The following is a 17,605-nucleotide window of genomic DNA, read 5'->3' as shown; positions in this document are numbered from 1 at the left end:
GCATCATGTCACTTTGCTACCTGGTTCTGTGTCACACTAATTATCCAGGATCCAGGGAAAGGTGCAAGGAACACAGGGAGGGCTTCGTGTGATTTAATATGAAAATGGCTATTGTGCAGCTGCCAGCCTCTGGAAAAGGAACTCGGAGCTGCCTTTGGCATTAGGAGACATTGAACTGGCAGTTTTTGGCATCAGTTCCTGTGTCAGGCACACAGGTTTCCACCCAGCCCTCACAAAACATTCCCAATTTCTGCTGCCACACAGAGCTCTTGGCCAAAGGCTTTTTCCTCACGGCCTTTGGCAGTTCCAGGAGCAGATCCAGCCACTGAGGAGACACTGGACAAACACCCAGATTTGAGGAAAATCCTCAGGTTTGTTCCAAGTGTTGCAGAGGTGACCCACCGTGTCCCCAGGGTCAAACCACCAAACCAGTGCCCCCAGCAACCTGGCTGCTGTGGGAGATGGGGCAGGGCGTTCAGACCTTGAGGCAGAGGCACTTTAGGCATCACCACAGCACAAAAAATCCCCGCTGGCTTCAGTTCTTGCTCAAACTCCCCTGGGCTCGGGGCAGGAGGCACAGCAGGGCCCCTCCATCCCCTGACCCTGGCACAGCAGAGCCACCAAAACCAGCCCTACAACCAGCCCTAAAACCAGCCACTAAAACCAGCTATTAAAACCAGCCAGGCAGGGTTTGGAAAGGATGGAAAGGGCATCAAAGCAGCGGGTTTGGGGCAGGATCCTCCCGGGTGGGCTCCTACTCACGGAAGCACTGGGGGACGTCCCCGCTCCAGGTGCCGTTGCCCTCGCAGGTCAGCACGGCAGGCAGGGACAGCTGGTACCCCTCCAGGCAGGCATAGCTCACACTGGACCCCCAGCTGAAATCCGAGCCCACCACCTTCCCGTTGGGAATGGCCTGGGGGGCCCTGCAGGTGATGGCTGTGGGGGGAGACAAAGGACAAAAGCAGGCTCAGTTCCCATCGTGGTCATGTAGGGTCAAAGCCACGTCCTGCCCTCCAAGGGCATCTCCTGGTGTGGTGGTTTGAGCCACCACAAAAATCTAATATCTAATTTCCAGGCTTCCCCCACCCTTTCCCATAATTTTATCTCGACACCAAAGAGAAACTTTCAGGCAAGAAGCTTCTATAGGGGAAAAGGGGAAGTATATACATGGCACAGACTGGGGTGAAAACTCCGGGGTTTTACTTTGAAGTTTGGAGTTAACCAAATCATGGAAAATGCTGACCCCCAAGGATCATCCATCCAACCCCTGGCCCTGCACACACCCCCCAACAATCCCACCCTGTCCCTCAGAGGATCATCCAAACCCTCCTGGAGCTCTGGCAGCCTTGGGGCTGTGCCCACTGCCCTGGGGAGCCTGGACAGTGCCCAAATACCCTCTGGGGGAAGAACCTTTCCCTGATCTCTCTCTCCAAATCAGAGTCACTTCATTTCCAGCTGAAGGGAAGAACCTGCCCTGACTTGGTGTGAAAACTCATCTCGGATTCCCTGGGAGATTGATACGTTTTGGACAACCTGGCTGAGTTTCAGATCAACAACCTGTCGGTATTTCATCCACTCTGGGCTGTTTTAATATGACATTTTTGCAGTGCTTTTGCTTTTCAGCTCAGGGGAGCATTGGGAAAGATGCTAAATCTGTGCAAATCAGCCTGGCCTCCAAACATGACTCTTGGCCACGTTCTGGATTATTCCTGCGGCATTAGCTCAGTGCAGAGAATGAAAAAGCAGCGTAAGAATTGCTCTTTACAGCCTCTGAAGGAGCTGCAGTGCATTATAAAGTTCCTCTGTGGTCTGTATTTGTATCAGCATGATGACAGGTGAATTTTCCAGATTGCTAAAGAAGTGCACAGATGCTGCTACAAGTCTTATCTGCGCTTGGTGGGTGAGTAAAACACTCACAGAAGAGATCCAGCCTGCCCAGCAACTGCTTTATTATTTCCTTTTTCTATCTCTGAACCACAGGAACAATCTCAGAACAGAGAAATAATAAAAAGGCTCAGAGGAAACATTTTTCAGATGATTCCAGACGATGCCAAGGAGCGTGTGCTTGCAAAACACAATATTTCACGGGAGTTTGATCTGAGTTTTTGTGAAGAGGAAGGAGTCACTTTGCTCCCTGGGCTTCGCTCTTCCCTCTCCACCACACAGGTAAGAGCAGCTGCCTCCCTCCCAGGCACAGTGTGGTGATTGATGGGCCTAAAGATAGCAAGGTTTTCATGCTAAAAAACGTGATAGATGGTGCAAGTGCCATAAACAGGGGATAGATGGAACGACAGAGCCCAGAGAAGCGCCCGGGGGGCTCCGGGCGCGACGCAGAAGTCGCCGCTACTTTTTTACCTCCTCCCCAAAACTTTGGTGGCCTGGGGACCCTTCCTTACCCTTGCAGGCGGGTTTGGTGCCATTCCAGGTGCGGTCCTTGGTGCAGGTGAGGGAGGAGGCCCTGTCTGACTCCATCATGTAGCCGGGGGTGCACTGGAACACCACGGACTGGTTGTAGGTGAAGTCGGAGCCCAGGCGGACGCCGTTGGCCGGCACACCGGGGTCACCACAGTTGATCACTGCCCAAGACAGGGAGAGGAGCATTTCTGGCTGCCCATCCCTCCCCTCACACCTCTGAATCTGCCTGAATGAGACACCTGATGGTCCTGAGAGCTTTGGGCAGGCAGGATGTGTCAGCTGGCCGTGGGCAAGGGAGGGTTTGGAGCACACGGCACATGGAGGGGGTCAGGCTCCAGCACGTGGAGAATCATAGAATCATAGAATCAGCTGGGTTGGAAGGGACCTCCGAGATCATCAAGTCCAACCCTTGATCCAACCCTGCTGTGGTTCCCGGCCCATGGCACTGATGCCACATCCAGTCTCATCTTAAAAACCTCCAGGGACGGAGAATCCACCTCTTCCCTGGGCAGCCCATTCCAATGGCTGATCACCCTCTCTGCAAAGAAATTCTTTCTAATATCCAACCTAAACCTCCCCTGGCACAGCTGAAGACCCTGAGCCCTCTTGTCTTGCTGAGAGTTGCCTGGGAAAAGAGACCAACCCCCCCCCTGGCTCCCCCCTCCTGTCAGGGAGTTGCAGAGAGTGAGGAGGTCTCCCCTGAGCCTCCTCTTCTCCAGGCTGAACAGCCCCAGCTCCCTCAGCCTCTCCTCACAGCACTTGTGCTCCAGTCCCTTCCCCAGCCTCGTTGCTCTTCTCTGGACCTGCTCCAGGACCTCAATGTCCTTCCTGAGCTGAGGGCCCAGAACTGGACACAGCACTCCAGGGGTGGCCTCACCAGTGCTGAGTCCAGGGGAAGAATCACTTCCTTGGCCCTGTTGGCCACACTGTTCCTGAGCCAGGCCAGGATCCATTGGCCTTCTTGGCCACCTGGGCACACTCTGGCTCATGTGCTGGCTGTGCCTGTCCTCAGTGGAGTGAGCAGGGACCTTAATGGCACATTAAGACCTTGCAAGAAGCTGTATTAACACACATTAAACATTAAAGCAAACCCAGGTCAGGTCTTGGCTGGGGGAAGGCAGGTCCCCCCCTCTTCAGCCCAGTTACTGCCTCTTATGTAAGGCCACGTTTGGCCCCGTCCACGTTCCTCTGCAGGAAACACAACCCCCTTCCCCGAGGCTTTGCTGAGCAGGGCTCTGCTCAGGCTCCTCCCAGGAACTCTCACGTTCAGGAGCAGCCCCAGAGAGCCCCTCGAGGCTGGCCAACATCTACTCACGGAATTATTACAGGGCTCCCTTCATCCAACTGGAAGAGAACAAACTCCAAGCACGACTTTTCCATTAGGCACCGGCAGAGAGCACGGGCTGAGCCTCTGCTGCTGCCAGGGCACAGCTCAGCACAGTTCCTCAGGGTGACACACGCTACAGTGAGCCCAGACACCACCTCCCCAGGGCCCTCATCCCCCAGGGATCTATCCCAGTGCTCACCTGTGCACTCCGGACTGGTCCCAGTCCACGTCCCGTTCACGGTGCAGTGCCTGCTCAGCACCCCTGTGGAGTAATAGCCCTCCCTGCACTGGTAAATGATGGAACTGGAGAAGACCAGGCCGTCGTTGAAGATGACCCTGGCATTGCTGGGGGTCCCTGGGTTCCCACAGGATATCACTGGAAAGCAAAATGGCAAAGTTTACAAAAAAAACCCCACCACAAAACACAAACGACCCCTCCAAAAAACGAGGTTTTCCCCCTGCAGTGAACTGTTCTCAGGAAAAGCAAGATGTGCTGCAGAGCTGCTGGATCAGCTCAGAAGGGAAGGGGCTGTTCCATGGAAAAGCAGCTGCATCAACCCAACAGGATCCCCAAAGCACTCCCCAGCTCAGAGCAGGGCTCTGCCTTGCCAAGGACCTGCATCTCTCTCAGGGGACTGGAAAACACTCTGTCCCTGCATCCCCTCAGTCCCTGAAGCTCCAGCCCTGCCTGGGAGAATCCTCCCCTGCCTGATGGACTCATGTCCATTATCTTGCAATAATCAACCTCGTGGTCCTACAAAGCAGTGGTGCCAAGCCTGGAGTCCCTCCACGTTCCAGGAGTTTGGGAGCCTGGAGTGTTTGGGATCCTTTGCCTTTGGGATCCTAAAATATCCTGAGTTGGAAGGGACCCACGAGGATCAGAGGCCAAGTCCTAATGTTGGGATGTCAACAACTGTGCAGCATTCAAAGGAAGGAGAGCAGTAAGGGAGGCTGCTGCCCTCCCACTGTGGCACTGCTCACTGCCCAGCCAGATCCAATTATCCCTTCAGAGGAGGGAGAATATCCTGGGAATACAATTACAGGATTGGCAGTGCCCAAGTTTTATGGCTGAAGTGCCTCAGCACCCCAGGAACAAAAAAGGCCTGGGAGTGAATGGTGGAGCACAGAGTCCTGCCAGGACAAAATAAGCACCTGCAGTAATTGCCCCCAGCCCCCAAAAGAAAATCACATGGATCAAGGAAAGGCTTCAACCACAAATCACAGAACACTCCTGGCTGCCCCCTTCCCCAGCAACACACCAAAACCTCTGAGAGCATCACTGTGCCCACCCAAGGTGACCCATCCTGGGCCCTCCCTGGCCCACACACTCCAGTTTTTCCAGTTGTTCTCCACAGGGGAAGCACAAAACTCCAGCAGGGAAGCAACGAGCACAGCCCACCAAGGAACAAAAAGGCCTGGGGATGGTGGAGCACAGAGTCCTGCCAGGACAAAATAAGCACCTGCAGTAATTGCCCCCAGCCCCAAAATTACAGCACCCAAAAGAAAATCACATGGATCAAGGAAAGGCTTCAACCACAAATCCCAGAACACTCCTGGCTGCCCCCTTCCCCAGCAACACACCAAAACCTCTGTGAGAGCATCCAAGGTGACCCATCCTGGGCCCTCCCTGGCCCACCCACTCCAGTTTTTCCACTTGTTCTCCATGGGGAAGCACAAAACTCAGCAGGGAAGCAACGAGCACAGCCCACCAAGGCGAGGAGAGGAGCCTTCCCCTCTTGTTGCTGGGTTTGCTGACAGCCTGTTAACACAGGAGCTGCTTGGAGGCAGATCTGTCTGACAGGAGGAAACTAATAACTGCTCTGGGCTGTGTGCACACAGCCCGGCGTGGCTCCCGAGGTGGAGCTTGTTATGGATTCCAATGTCATTTCCAAGAGATGCTGGGATAAAAGTCAGATTCCATCACCTCGGAAAAAAAGCTCTGAATTACCATTTCACTGCCTGCCCATCCATCAGTTCCCTCCTGCCCACCCTCCTCCACTTATTAGTGTGGCCAAAAATGCACATGGACAACCCCCCAAATTATTACTTTTGGGACCAGGAGGGGACTCGTGGGAATGGTTTAATGGCAGCCTGGATCAGCTGGGACCTGCATGGGCCAGACAGAAGAGAAGTCATAAATACAAGGATGAAAGGATTGAATGTCTGAAACAGCAATTTAAATATCAGTAGGATCTAATCATGCAAGAGAGCAGTGAGGGGGTAAATAATTCCCTTTAGCTGCAGTGGGAGGTGTAAAATGAATTAGGAACAGCAAAAAAAAAATAGTTTCTGAGGCCACGGGGCAGGGGGGGGCTGCAAACAGGGACAGTGGGACCCCTGACAACAACCAGAGCTGATCCCCCACTGCAGGGGGAATCTGGGAAGCTCCAGCCTGTTCCAAAGTGCCTCTGCTATAGAAAACATCCCAGCTCAGAGGTGCTCCAGAGCTCAGCAATAATTAATCGGTTCCAATCCACACACATCCATTTTCTGAAAAGCTTTCAGGTTTCCCCCTTGCCTCCCTTTGCTGTTTCCTGCGAGTTTTACAGGGATAAGCTGCTGGGAGAAGGGAATTTCTCTGGGCCCTGATCAGGCACATTCAGACGATGCTCAGACGAGGCCACTGAGCTGCCCCCCCCAGGACCCTGAGCAGGGCAAGGAGCAAGTGCTGGTACTCCTGAAACATTTCATTTCCCCTCACTCTGCCCAGAAAACCCCCCCTGGACATGGTGAGAGGGGTCTGAGGAGCAGCCAGTGCCTGTCACTGAGGTGACATGTGAGCCCTGTGTCCTTTGCATGTCCCCCCTTCCTCTGAGCTGCTCCTCATAACCCCCAGTTCTCCTTTCAGGCTCTGCTCCCATCCCAAACACTCTCCTAATGATGTCTGACACATCAGCAGAGCCTCCTGCTGGAAGGAGGCACAGCTCAGGGCTCGTGGAGTCTCAAAGCCTTTCCTTCAGGGCTGGTAATTTCCAGGCTGTTTAATTTCACCAGTAACCCCATAACCCACCCAGCTATGCAGAGAGAGGAAGAATAAAACAGTCTAGACCCGAATCCCAGCCCTGCCACCTCCCATGTCCTCAGCAGTCAAATGAGCAGCAGACAAAACTCTGCTCCTTTTCCCACTGTTATCGCTTAAAATAAATCATTTCTCTCAACTGAAACTGCCAAAGAGCAGCCAGAGCCCTGACTCATTTTGGATGCAGTTTTAATTCCCTCGGAGAAACAACAAACACTATAAAAGCAAATATTCTGCTCAGCTTTTAAGAGGAGGAGGGAGTGTAGAGTACAACTGTGAGCCCCTTCCTGCATCCCTCCTCGGCGAACACAGACAGGGCACCAGGAGGGAGGAAAAAGGAGGAAAAAAAAAAACCCATCTAAAATTACATTTACACTTTAAAATTTGTTGGAAATTAAAGCTAAATGAGGCCTGAAATCTGCCATTTTGGAAAGCTGCTCTTGCTGAGCACAACAAAAGCAGAGCTCCATAATCCCGGGCGAAGCAGGAGGCTCAGGCAGAGCCCCTACAACTCATCTCAGTCCACTCCAAACCATTTGTCCATTTTGGGAAAAGCAGTTGGGACTTCTTCCTGCCCCCCTGTTCCTTTGGTTCCCTTAGAAGATGTTTTAGTGGGTAAAAGGTACGAGATCCGGAGCTGAGGAGTTCCAAGGTGACCCCACACACCCTGGACTGGTCCCAGTGCAGGAGGACACTGATGGTGCAACATCAGCTCCCTAAGTCAGGCAGATCCTTTGGAATTGAAGCTGTTAGAGGATCTTACCCTCTCTGAAATGCACATAAGGGCTTTTCTCTCCCTTCCTCCCTGCTGTTGGATTTGCACTGTGTCCACAGGCACTTCCATGTCCCTGTGCTGTGGGTCCCCATCTCCTGCTGCTCGGGCTGAGCCCCTCTGTGCCCATTTCCATGAACTCTCTGGTGACCTGTGAAGCACCATCAGCCTTGATTTTGCTCCATTTTGGGAGCTGGGAGCAGCAAACCCACAGCTCAGTCCCAGTTAATGCACCACCGAGGTGCCCGTTCCTCCCCAGGACCCTCCTGGGCACTCAGCCTTCACCTCCAACTGCCAGGAATTCACCCCAAAGCCAACTCCCCTCTCCCTCTCCTATAAATACCTGTTCCAGAGGGCTGAATACACCACTCAAAGTGCAGCCAGAGAACCTGGGACTCGTGGTGAATACAAATGACAGGGACCAGCTCATCCCTGGGCATCACTCCCCTACACTGGCCAGTCAGCACTTAACATTAAGTGACTACATTATAGGCATAATGTTATTATTATTCATAAAGTGTGGGAAAAAAATCTGCCAGGGATCTGGATTTCAGTGCCTCTGGAACCTGATGGGTTATTTATCCTGAGATTAATGAGCAGAGCCTTCCCACTAACAGAAAAAAACAGAGAGTGGAGAAAAAAAACCCCACCCTGAGATCTGAGTGTATTAATAACATCATTCAGTGTCTTTTCAATCAAGAGCACCATCAATTTGGAATAAATTTCCAATTCATTTGCAAACTCTCTCTAAGCTTTTTGGCTTCTGAAACAGCTGGAGAGAAGCACTTGCCCAGGTCTCCTTGCACTTGGTCTCCTGCCTCATTTTTGGCTTTTGCTCTTCCCCCAGCTGGTTTTTAAACACTTGTCTGAAACAGTAGCAGGGAGCAGCACGGCCCAGAGAATCCAGTGAGGGGATTATTTATTGGCTTATAGGGTCTTACTTGATTCCTTCAAATGGAAAAATCAGGGGTTTGGGGCTTTCAAACACAAAAAATGTGCTTACTGGATTATAATTTGCATTTTGCATTTCTGCTGAATGGAAATGACTCTTGCATGTGCCAGTTCCAGCTCTGAGGGAGGGTGGAAGCTGCTGGTGTTTCTCTCATTCTGCTGAATTTCCCCCACAAGGCAACAAGGAATTAATGGCACCCAGAGTTCTGACACCAAAAAAAAGGTCTCCCCTGGGCCTCCTCTTCTCCAGGCTGAACAGCCCCAGCTCCCTCAGCCTCTCCTCATAGTCCCTTCCCCAGCCTTGTTGCTCTTCTCTGGACCTGCTCCAGGACCTCAATGTCCTTCCTGAACTGAGGGGCCCAGAACTGGACACAGCACTCCAGGGGTGGCCTCACCAGCGCTGAGTCCAGGGGAAGAATCACTTCCTTGGATCTGTTGGTCGCACTGTTCCAGCACCCACCCTGCTGGCAGAGGGGTCGGGCTGGGGTGATGCTGGGGTGATTCTGGGGTGATTGTGGGGACACCCAGGGGGCTGGGGAGGTGCCAATACCTTCACACTCGGGCTGGGTGCCGCTCCAGGAGCCGTTGGCCTGGCAGGTCCTGTCGGAGGAGCCACGCAGGGTGTAGCCGGGCTCGCAGCTGAACCGCACCACGCTGCCCACGTCGAAGGTGTCCCCCAGCCCGATGCCATGGGAGGGGATCCCTGGGTCACCACACACGCCCTGGCTGTCCCCTGTGCAGAGAGAGCAAGCACGTGATGGGTTTATGGGTTTGGACCTTCTTCCCCCCCTCCAAGGGGAATTTAACTCTGGCTGGCTGCAGGAATTCCAGATGGAACCATCCTCCCCCCCCACTCCAGGAGCTCACTGGTTTGAAGCTTGTTGCAAACCATGACTCCTGAATGCCAGGACGGAGCTTCCACCAGCTGCAGCTGCTTCTGGTGGCAGCTGCTGCTCCAGCATCAATCATGTGGATGCTCTGAGGCACACGGTGTGACTCCTGGGGACGGTCCTGTGCAGGGCCTGCAGCTGGACTTGATGATCCTTGGGGGTCCCATTCTGTGATTCTGGGGTTGCTTTCCCTCCAAGCAAGAACTCCAGCGTGCTCCAGCACACCCCACTGTACTCACAGAACAGGAGGTGGTGGGTTTGGAGCACAGAGGGGGAGAAACATCCACTCCTGCAGGCTGGGAATGCTCAGAGCTGGGAGTCGGGGAGCAGCTGGAGCAGGCGCCTGGCAGGGGTTCCCCGGAGCAGGCTGGAGGGATTCCCACCCCCCTGCTGCCTGCACCGTGTTCCTGGCTTGCTCCACCACCAATCTGTGTGAACACATCCCCTCCCCAGGCCAGAAGAGCCCATTTCCCTGGGGCAGCTGGTGATGAAGTGCCCCCTCACTGCAGGTCCAGCCCCTGCTCCGTGTGACACAGAACATAATGAGCACATTCATCATGTGGGGAATGAACTTCCCCGGGCACAGAAGGGGCAGAATGCTCCAGGTCCAACATTTCCTTTCACTCGTGCCCAAGTCTTTTGTTTCATGTCACAAAAAGTGCTGTCACACCGTGGGGATCCTTTGGCAGGAGACCCGAGCTCTGCTCTGCCTCCTCCCTGCTTCTTTAACTGCTCCACCTGACTTTGGTGGGAAGGAGGAGCCTCTCTCCAAGCCCTTGGGGTGGAAATGATGGTTCTGGGATCCTGGCCATCCACCCAGCACCCCCCTCAGGGCTATCAGCCTCCAAGAAGTCATTCAGCAAAACCCCCACACGGCAGGTGTCAGTAGGAACCAGGCAGAACAAAGCTGAGTGTTCCCAAAAATCCACCCACAGAGATGACAGGAGATGGTGAGGAAGAACTACATGGGGAAAAGGCACGAACTGGAGCAGAAAACCCTCCTGAGCAGCTCCAGAGCAGGAATTCTGAGCACCAGGATGACTCCAAACCATTTCCCTTCCCCTCCCAAATCAGAGGTTAAACTTGGTCAAGTGGTGCTGCTGAATCTAAGTGGCATTATTAAAAATTAACACTCGTCCTGAGGTCTTTGCTCATTATGTCACATCCCGTGTGTTGTCCAAGGAACAAGGGATGGGAAGGCACCCAAACCAGTCACCCAGCACCCTTCCCTCTGCTGGAGACCACCAGACCCCCATTTCAGCACATCTCACTGCATCCCCCGGGATCTTGACCCAAATCTGTTGCATCAGGGACTTTTTCTGCATTATTAGGACGTTCTCAGGGCAAGACCTTCCTCACTCAGGATCGGGGAAGGGACTTCTGCTGCCAAACTGCTCTCTGTGGAGATGCTGATGAGGTGGAAACTCATCGCTCCAGCTTCCACCTGCCTCCTGCAGGCCTGGGGCTGCTGCAACAGCAGATGTCAGGCCCTGGAAAGAGGCCATGTGGGTTCCTTTTATTGGAGAGCACAGGGAAGAGGGTCAGATGGTGCAGACAGGGTGGAAGGACCCAATTTTGCATCCGACACGTCCCTCCTGCCTGGGCTCTGCAGGGAGAACTCCTGAGCAGCAGCTGCAGCTCCCTCCCAGCACAGCCATGGGCTGCAGGGATTTATTCCTCCTCCTGCCAGCCCAGAGCTTCACTCCCTGCCAGTGCTGATCAGCCAAGGTGCAGGAGGCTGAGTGGCTCAGGCACAACCTCCTTCTGTACCAGGGGGGCTTCACCAGCTCAGAGCCCCTCAGGTGCCCCCTCACAGGGTAAAAGGGCTGGAGGATGATCATGGAAGCACAGAATTGGAAGGGACCCACAAGGATCATCCTGTCCAACCTTCAGCCCTGCACAGGACCATCCCCAAGAGTCACCCCCTGTGCCCCAGAGAATCAGTCAAACCCTCCTGGAGCTCTGGCAGCCTCGGGGCTGTGCCCACTGCCCTGGGGAGCCTGGGCAGTGCCAACCACCCACCTTATCCTGAGATCCAACCTGACCCTGCTCTGACACAGCTCCAGCCCTTCCCTGGGTGCTGTCCCTGGTCCCTCCAGAGCAGAGCTCAGTCCCTGCCCCTCCTCTGCCCCTGCCCAGGCAGCTGGAACTGCAGTGAGGTTTCCCCTCAGCCTCCTCTTCCCCAGCTGAACACACCGAGTGCCCTCAGTGTCCTCACGCGGCTCCAAACCCAGGCCCTTCCCAACCTTGTTGCCCTCCCCTGGACACTCTCCAATGTCTGGGAATGTGCTGGGAATGCCCCACGCCCTCCCTGGCCAGCCCCTCACCTGAGCAGTGGGGCAGGGCCCCGCTCCAGCGCCCGTCCAGCTGGCACATCCGCGTGGAATTCCCGACCAGCGTCCGCTTCCCGAGGCAGCTGTACCTCACCACGGAGCCCACGGTGTGCTTGTCCCCCGAGATCTGGGCGTGGGGAGGGGACCCGGGGTGGCCACAGGACACCACTGCAGGAGACACAGGCGACAGCTTCAGCCCCACAGCGTGGGTTGGGTTGGGAGGCACCTCAAGGACCATCTCACTCCAACCCCCGCCGCGGGCAGGGACACCTTCCATCGGAGACCAGGATGCTCCAACCTGGCCTGGGACGCTTCCAGCTTCTCTGGGCGACCTGTGCCAGGGCCTCAGTGCCCTCAGAGAAAAGCTCAGTGCACAGAAAACAAAGACATGCAAAAATCTCTGGTTTTTTTTTTTAACCCCACACATTCGGTCGTAAAACCGACCCGGAGCTTCCAAAGCTCTGAGAGCGCCCACAAATCCTCCAAGTCACGCTCAGCATTTTAAGGCAGGAGATCCCTGGCACTCAGCTGGCTGAGGGATATCAGGCTCTAGGTTTTTAACAGGTAAATCCTCCCCCCTGGAGCCCCCCAAGCTGTGGTACCAGGGGATGTCACTTCTCAATTCCCCCAGGGCCTGTGCAGGGTCTGCAGGGTGAGGACGGGACATGCTGCTCACAGAAGGAAAGGAAAATGTGCCCAAAACTCCTTTGCATGGCCAGGTGTGGAGGGGTAATACAGGGGGGAAAAAAAGAATCAGCCATGGCTTTGGAACAGCTTCAGCCAGTTCAGATTCCAGGAGCTCCGTGGCCATTCCTTATCCAGGGAATGGGACTGCAGCTGGTTTTGGGTCCAAAGGGACAAACTGGCTGTGCTGGGGGGGTGGGTCCTGCCTGCAAAACCAGCTCACTGGGCAACTAAGACACACTTTGGATCTTGATTTCTCCCAGTGTAGGAAAGGGGACATGGGGACATCACCACTGACATCCTCCCACAATCCATGGAGACCTCCTGGCCTGGGTGTTCCACGAGAGGATTCTGTGTCTTCCCACAAAGCCAAACCATCACCCAGAACCTCCCAATCCCAACCCAACCCCAGTGGCAGAAAGGGCCAGGATCCTGGGGGAAAAAAAAAGGGATAAAACCAGAGCAAGGGTGAGGAAGCAAATGCTCTTCAGCACCTGCTCTGCAGCAGAAGGAATTTATTCTGTGTTTCCTTCGGTGTCATCTCCCTCCCCGAAAGCCCTGGGGATGAGTGGGAGTGTGTCCCCACTCAGGTGTCACCTCACTCAGGGGTGTCACCTCACTCAGGGGTGTGTCCCCACCCAGGTGAGCTGCAGGTTCCTCCCCAGGCAGGTTTTTGCTCCTCCAGAGGTGCTTTTGCCCTTCTCCCCCTGCCCTGGTTCGGCCGGAGCTGCTCAGAACCAGGAAAACCCACTGGGCTCTGCCTTCCCCTGCAGAGGGAAACCACCTCCAACGGGATCTCTCTCCTCACACACCTGGGCAGGACCTGGAGCCTACTGACAGAAGGATTCCCATGGATTCCCAAGGTTTTGACACTGAGCTGAGCAACAAGAAACTCGTCAGGCTGCAGCCCCGGGGTGGGTGGGATTGTTCTGGATTGTTCTGGATTGTTCTGGAGCACTTACAAAGACACTGTGGGAGGGCACGGTCCCAAGTGCCATCCCCCTGACAGGTGAGGACGTGTGTCCCCAACAGGTAATATCCATGGCTGCACTGATAGGACACAGTTGTTCCAAAGCTGAATCTGTGGGGCCCGCTGGGCTGCACTTGCCGGACGCTGTTTTCCAGGTGCCCGGGGTCAGTACAGTTTACAACTGCAAACAAACAATAAAAAAACCATCATGGCACAAACCAAAGGGGGTGACAGAGCCAAAGGGTTCTCCAGGAAAGAGCAGGGAAAAGGGGGAAAACTGCAAATCACACATGCTGCGAGTTAAAGGGGTTTTTTTTCGCCCCCTCCCGGTCTTTTGTTTTGTTTTGAGATTCTTTGGAAATAGGAAAAAAAAGATGATTATTTCAAGGAAAAAGAGAGTCAAGGCAATGCTGCAGGGGCTCATCTGGCCATGCAAGGCTCAGCAGCAGAGCCTGGATCTCTGGTCCCAAACGGGGACGCGCATTATCCAGTTGGGAATAAATGATCCTAAAGTGGGATATGCATTAACCAGTTAGGAATAAGTGATCCCAAACTGGGACATACATTCTCCAATTAAGTGATCCCAAACTGGGACGTGTGTTAACCAGTAAGGAATAAATGATCCCAACTGGGATGTACACTACCCAATTAGGAATAAGTGATCCCAAACTGGGATGTGCATTACCCAATTAGGAATAAATGATCCCAAACTGGGACATACATTACCCAATTAGGAATATGTGATCCCAAAATGGGACATACATTAACCAGATGGGAATAAGTGATCCCAAACTGGGACATACATTAACCAGTTAGGAGTAAGTGATCCCAAACTGTGATGTGCATTAACCAGTTAGGAATAAATGATCCCAAACTGGGATGTACATTACCCAATTAGGAATAAAGTGATCCCAAACTGGGAGATACATTCTCCAGTTAGGAGTAAGTGATCCCAAACTGTGGTGTGCATTACCCAATTAGGAATAAAGTGATCCCAAAAATGGGACATACATTCTCCAGTTGGGAATAACCAATTCTTTGACTGACACAGCAACAGCATTGACAGAGATACTGGACTGAGGGAGCACAGAGGGAGGGAGTGCAGGGAGGGGAGGGAATTTGATAAGTGAACCTCAGTGCTGATCCCAGTGGAAGTTGGGCAGCCCAGAAGGAAAAAAGGGCTCTGCACAAAACTGGGGGGGTTGGAGTAAAACTGCTTTGGGGTCACCAGGGCTGAGCTGGGATTTCCTGGTGTCCTCCCCACTTACCACCCACACCTCAATGCCTTGGAGGATGCCAGAGAAAAGCCCCAGGGTAAAACACCAGCTTTGTTCCATGAGATTCCCCCCGGCCCTCGGAGCTCGGGCATCGCTCGGACACTCCCGAGGTTCAGCCGATGGGAATTTCTGGGGTTTAGGAACTCAGAGAAGCCAGGGAGGAAGGCCCAGCCCTGCCCTCCCCAGTTTTCCTGGAGCACTCACCACGGCAGGAGGGCAGGGTGCTGCTCCACTGGCCGTTGGCCAGGCACTGGGATTGGGATGCTCCCTCCAGGCGGAAGCCGGGGTTGCACACGAACTTGGCCACGTCGTTGAGGTTGAACTGAGTGCCCTGGGTCAGGCCGTTGGCAGGGTTGCCAGGGTGGCCACAAGTGATGGCTACAAGCAGAAAAGTGGAGATATTACCCATTTTTTTTATTTTATTTTTTTTTCTCCCCTGGAAGGCGGCGGATCGTCCGTTTGCGAGAAATAACTGCGATGCGTGAAACAAATGGGTGATCACATCCAAATCAAACAAAGGGATTGTAAAACTTAATTACACCCCCAGAAAGAAATAAAACAGACCCTTACAAGGTCAAGGGGCCCTAAACCTCCCTACTATCCTAAGAATAAAATATGGTAGAACTTAAAATCTTTTAGGTGCCTGTTCATCCAATAATGTGTGAATTATGACCAGTTGTAGAGATAACCATTTAACTTTAGCTGTAAGAAAACCCATATATTAAATACTTAGCAAAAAAACTGTAAAATGTCTATGTCTATGGTATAATTAATATGCATGAAGTAGCTAAGATAAATGCCAAATGTACACTGTAGCAGGTGTGCAGATTTGGGAAACTTGTCCCCATTTCTGTCACCCTGTCATGGTTGCTTTACTTTTCCCATAGAATAAACTCCTAGTCAAAAGCTTATAGAAACTCAAAATTTAGTTTATCACACACTGCAAAAAGTCCTCGAGGTCGGAGAGCATTAAAAAACCACCCCCATCAATCCTGAAACCTGCACTGACTTCAAAGGTTTGGGACCAGCTCTGCTGAAATAGTGAATCAAGTGGAGAGCACGGGATCTCTGTTCATTTTACTGGCAGAAGGGATTCTCTGCATCACTCTCTGAGCACTGAGTGCCAGTATCCCACTGACTGACACCATAAATCCCCCAGAGCTCCTCTTCAAAAATCCCAGCTCCTGCTATTCATCTCCTGCTTCCCAGCACTCTGGGCATCACAAAACCATCACAAAACCTGCTGTTCCCCCCTCTCTCCCTGCTGCCAGTCAGGTTTCTGCTCACTGCAGTGAAAAGTTACACCTGGAAGGAGATTTAAAAGAGAGGGGAAAATATGAGAAAAATCAGGTTTCTAGCATATGGCCTGGAAAGGTTAAATCTGCCTGGTACAAGTGGGAGAAACTTTGGGGGAAAACCTCGATTTCCAAAGCCCTGAAATGTGGGGTTTTGTGTAGTTCTTCTTCCTGGGGCTGATGTTGGTTTGAGGTGGAAGGGTACAGGGTCCTGTCTGAGCTGCTCTGGCAACACCCAGGGAAGGGGAGAGGCCGATTCCAAAATTCCAAGTGCTTTTGGAAAGTGCCTGGACCTCTCTGCTGGCACAGGGGCAGGTGACACAGGCAGGACACAGCCCCTCGATTCCAGCCCAGCAGCTGGAGTTCCACTGCACAAAAGAAAAGTCAGGATAAACCATAAAGAGCTTTTTTGGCTGCTTGAGGGATGTGACACCCTGTGACAGGCGAGGACAAAGCCATATTGATTATTGTCATGCTGAAAAGGGGTAATGGCCCATCAGTACAGCTTTGCTGGGCAGCTGCCAGTGCCAGGAGAAGCTTGAGGGGAAGATGAAATCCCCACTAAAGATACATAACACATTTGGCTGCCAAGGCTGGACTGGACCAGAGGGATGGCAATTTATTCCTTATGCAAGCTGATGGCAGGACAGGGCTGGAAAATGTGGAGGCCTGCAGGGCTGCAGGTGTCAGGTGCTCTGAGGTGCTTCTGAACACGATTACACGTGTTTTGAAACAGGTGAGGGATTCTGTCCCAGGAAAAAATATAAAAAAAAAAAGGCTTTACAGAGTTGCCTGGATCAAACAGAGGCAACTGCAGCAGGTTTAAAGAGAACACACCAGGGCAGTGGGAGGTGGGAATGTGCTCACACACAGCGTGCCCTGAGCTGTGTCACAGCAATAAAGCACCTCCTTCCAGAGCCCACCAGAGCTCTGCTGAACAGCCTGAAATCCCTGTTATCCACGAGGCCTAACGTTGTGTGACAGCTCAGAATCATGGAATGGCCTGGGTTGGGAGGGACATTGAAGCTCATCTCATTCCAACACCTTCCACTAGCCCTGGTTGCTCCAAGTCAGCCTTGCGCACTTCCAGGGATGGGGCAGCAACAGATTTTCTGGGCAGCCTGTGCCAGGGCCTCCCCACCCTCCCAGGGAAGGATTCCTTCCCAATATCCCAACCAAATCTCCCCTTTCCCACCTTAAAGCCATTCCCCCTTGTCCTGTCCCTCCAGGCCCTTGGAAATAGTCTCCCTCCATCTCTCCTCTCAGCTCCCTTCAGGCACTGAAAGGTCACAATCAGGTCACCCCAAAACCTTCTCTTGTCCAGGCTGAACGATCCCAATTCTCCCAGCCTTTCTTCATAGCAGAGGTGCTCCAGAACCTCAGATATCCCCCAAATTTTGGAGCCACTGCTGACCTTGACAACTTAATCCTTTTTTTGTTTGTTTGTTTGTTTTTAGGCTGGAATCTGCATATTCACAGACAGGTCATTCCTTACTTCATATCTTGGTATCACTCAGCACACAAAGCTCCAAACCAGAGAGGAGGGATCGGAATAAACACCTGGAGAACCGGGATATGAAACACAGGGATTGCACTGCCCATGATAAGGGGATGCTTAAACTTATTAACACCTCAGAGCTCCAGAGACTTGGTTAATTAGCTTATTTACTGG

The 17,605-nt window shown here is 53.0% G+C and overlaps 1 protein-coding gene across 1 annotated transcript in view; it reads right to left on the bottom strand.

The window, feature by feature from the left end:
- CSMD2 (CUB and Sushi multiple domains 2) overlaps window positions 1–17,605 on the bottom strand; it is a 245,534-nt gene that overhangs the window by 10,844 nt on the left and 217,085 nt on the right. The window contains exons 52-58 of the mRNA XM_027701316.1: window positions 14,843–15,016; window positions 13,354–13,542; window positions 11,702–11,875; window positions 9,035–9,217; window positions 3,942–4,118; window positions 2,397–2,576; window positions 763–936 (exon numbers count right to left, since the gene is read on the bottom strand). Coding sequence (XP_027557117.1) covers window positions 763–936; window positions 2,397–2,576; window positions 3,942–4,118; window positions 9,035–9,217; window positions 11,702–11,875; window positions 13,354–13,542; window positions 14,843–15,016 — 1,251 coding nt within the window. The remainder of the gene's footprint in view (window positions 1–762; window positions 937–2,396; window positions 2,577–3,941; window positions 4,119–9,034; window positions 9,218–11,701; window positions 11,876–13,353; window positions 13,543–14,842; window positions 15,017–17,605) is intronic.

This window comes from Neopelma chrysocephalum, unplaced genomic scaffold, assembly GCF_003984885.1.
Source record: "Neopelma chrysocephalum unplaced genomic scaffold, ASM398488v2 Primary Assembly neopelma1_155, whole genome shotgun sequence".
Classification (NCBI taxonomy): Eukaryota; Metazoa; Chordata; class Aves; order Passeriformes; family Pipridae; genus Neopelma; species Neopelma chrysocephalum.
This window is presented reverse-complemented; position numbering and strand designations above follow the sequence as displayed.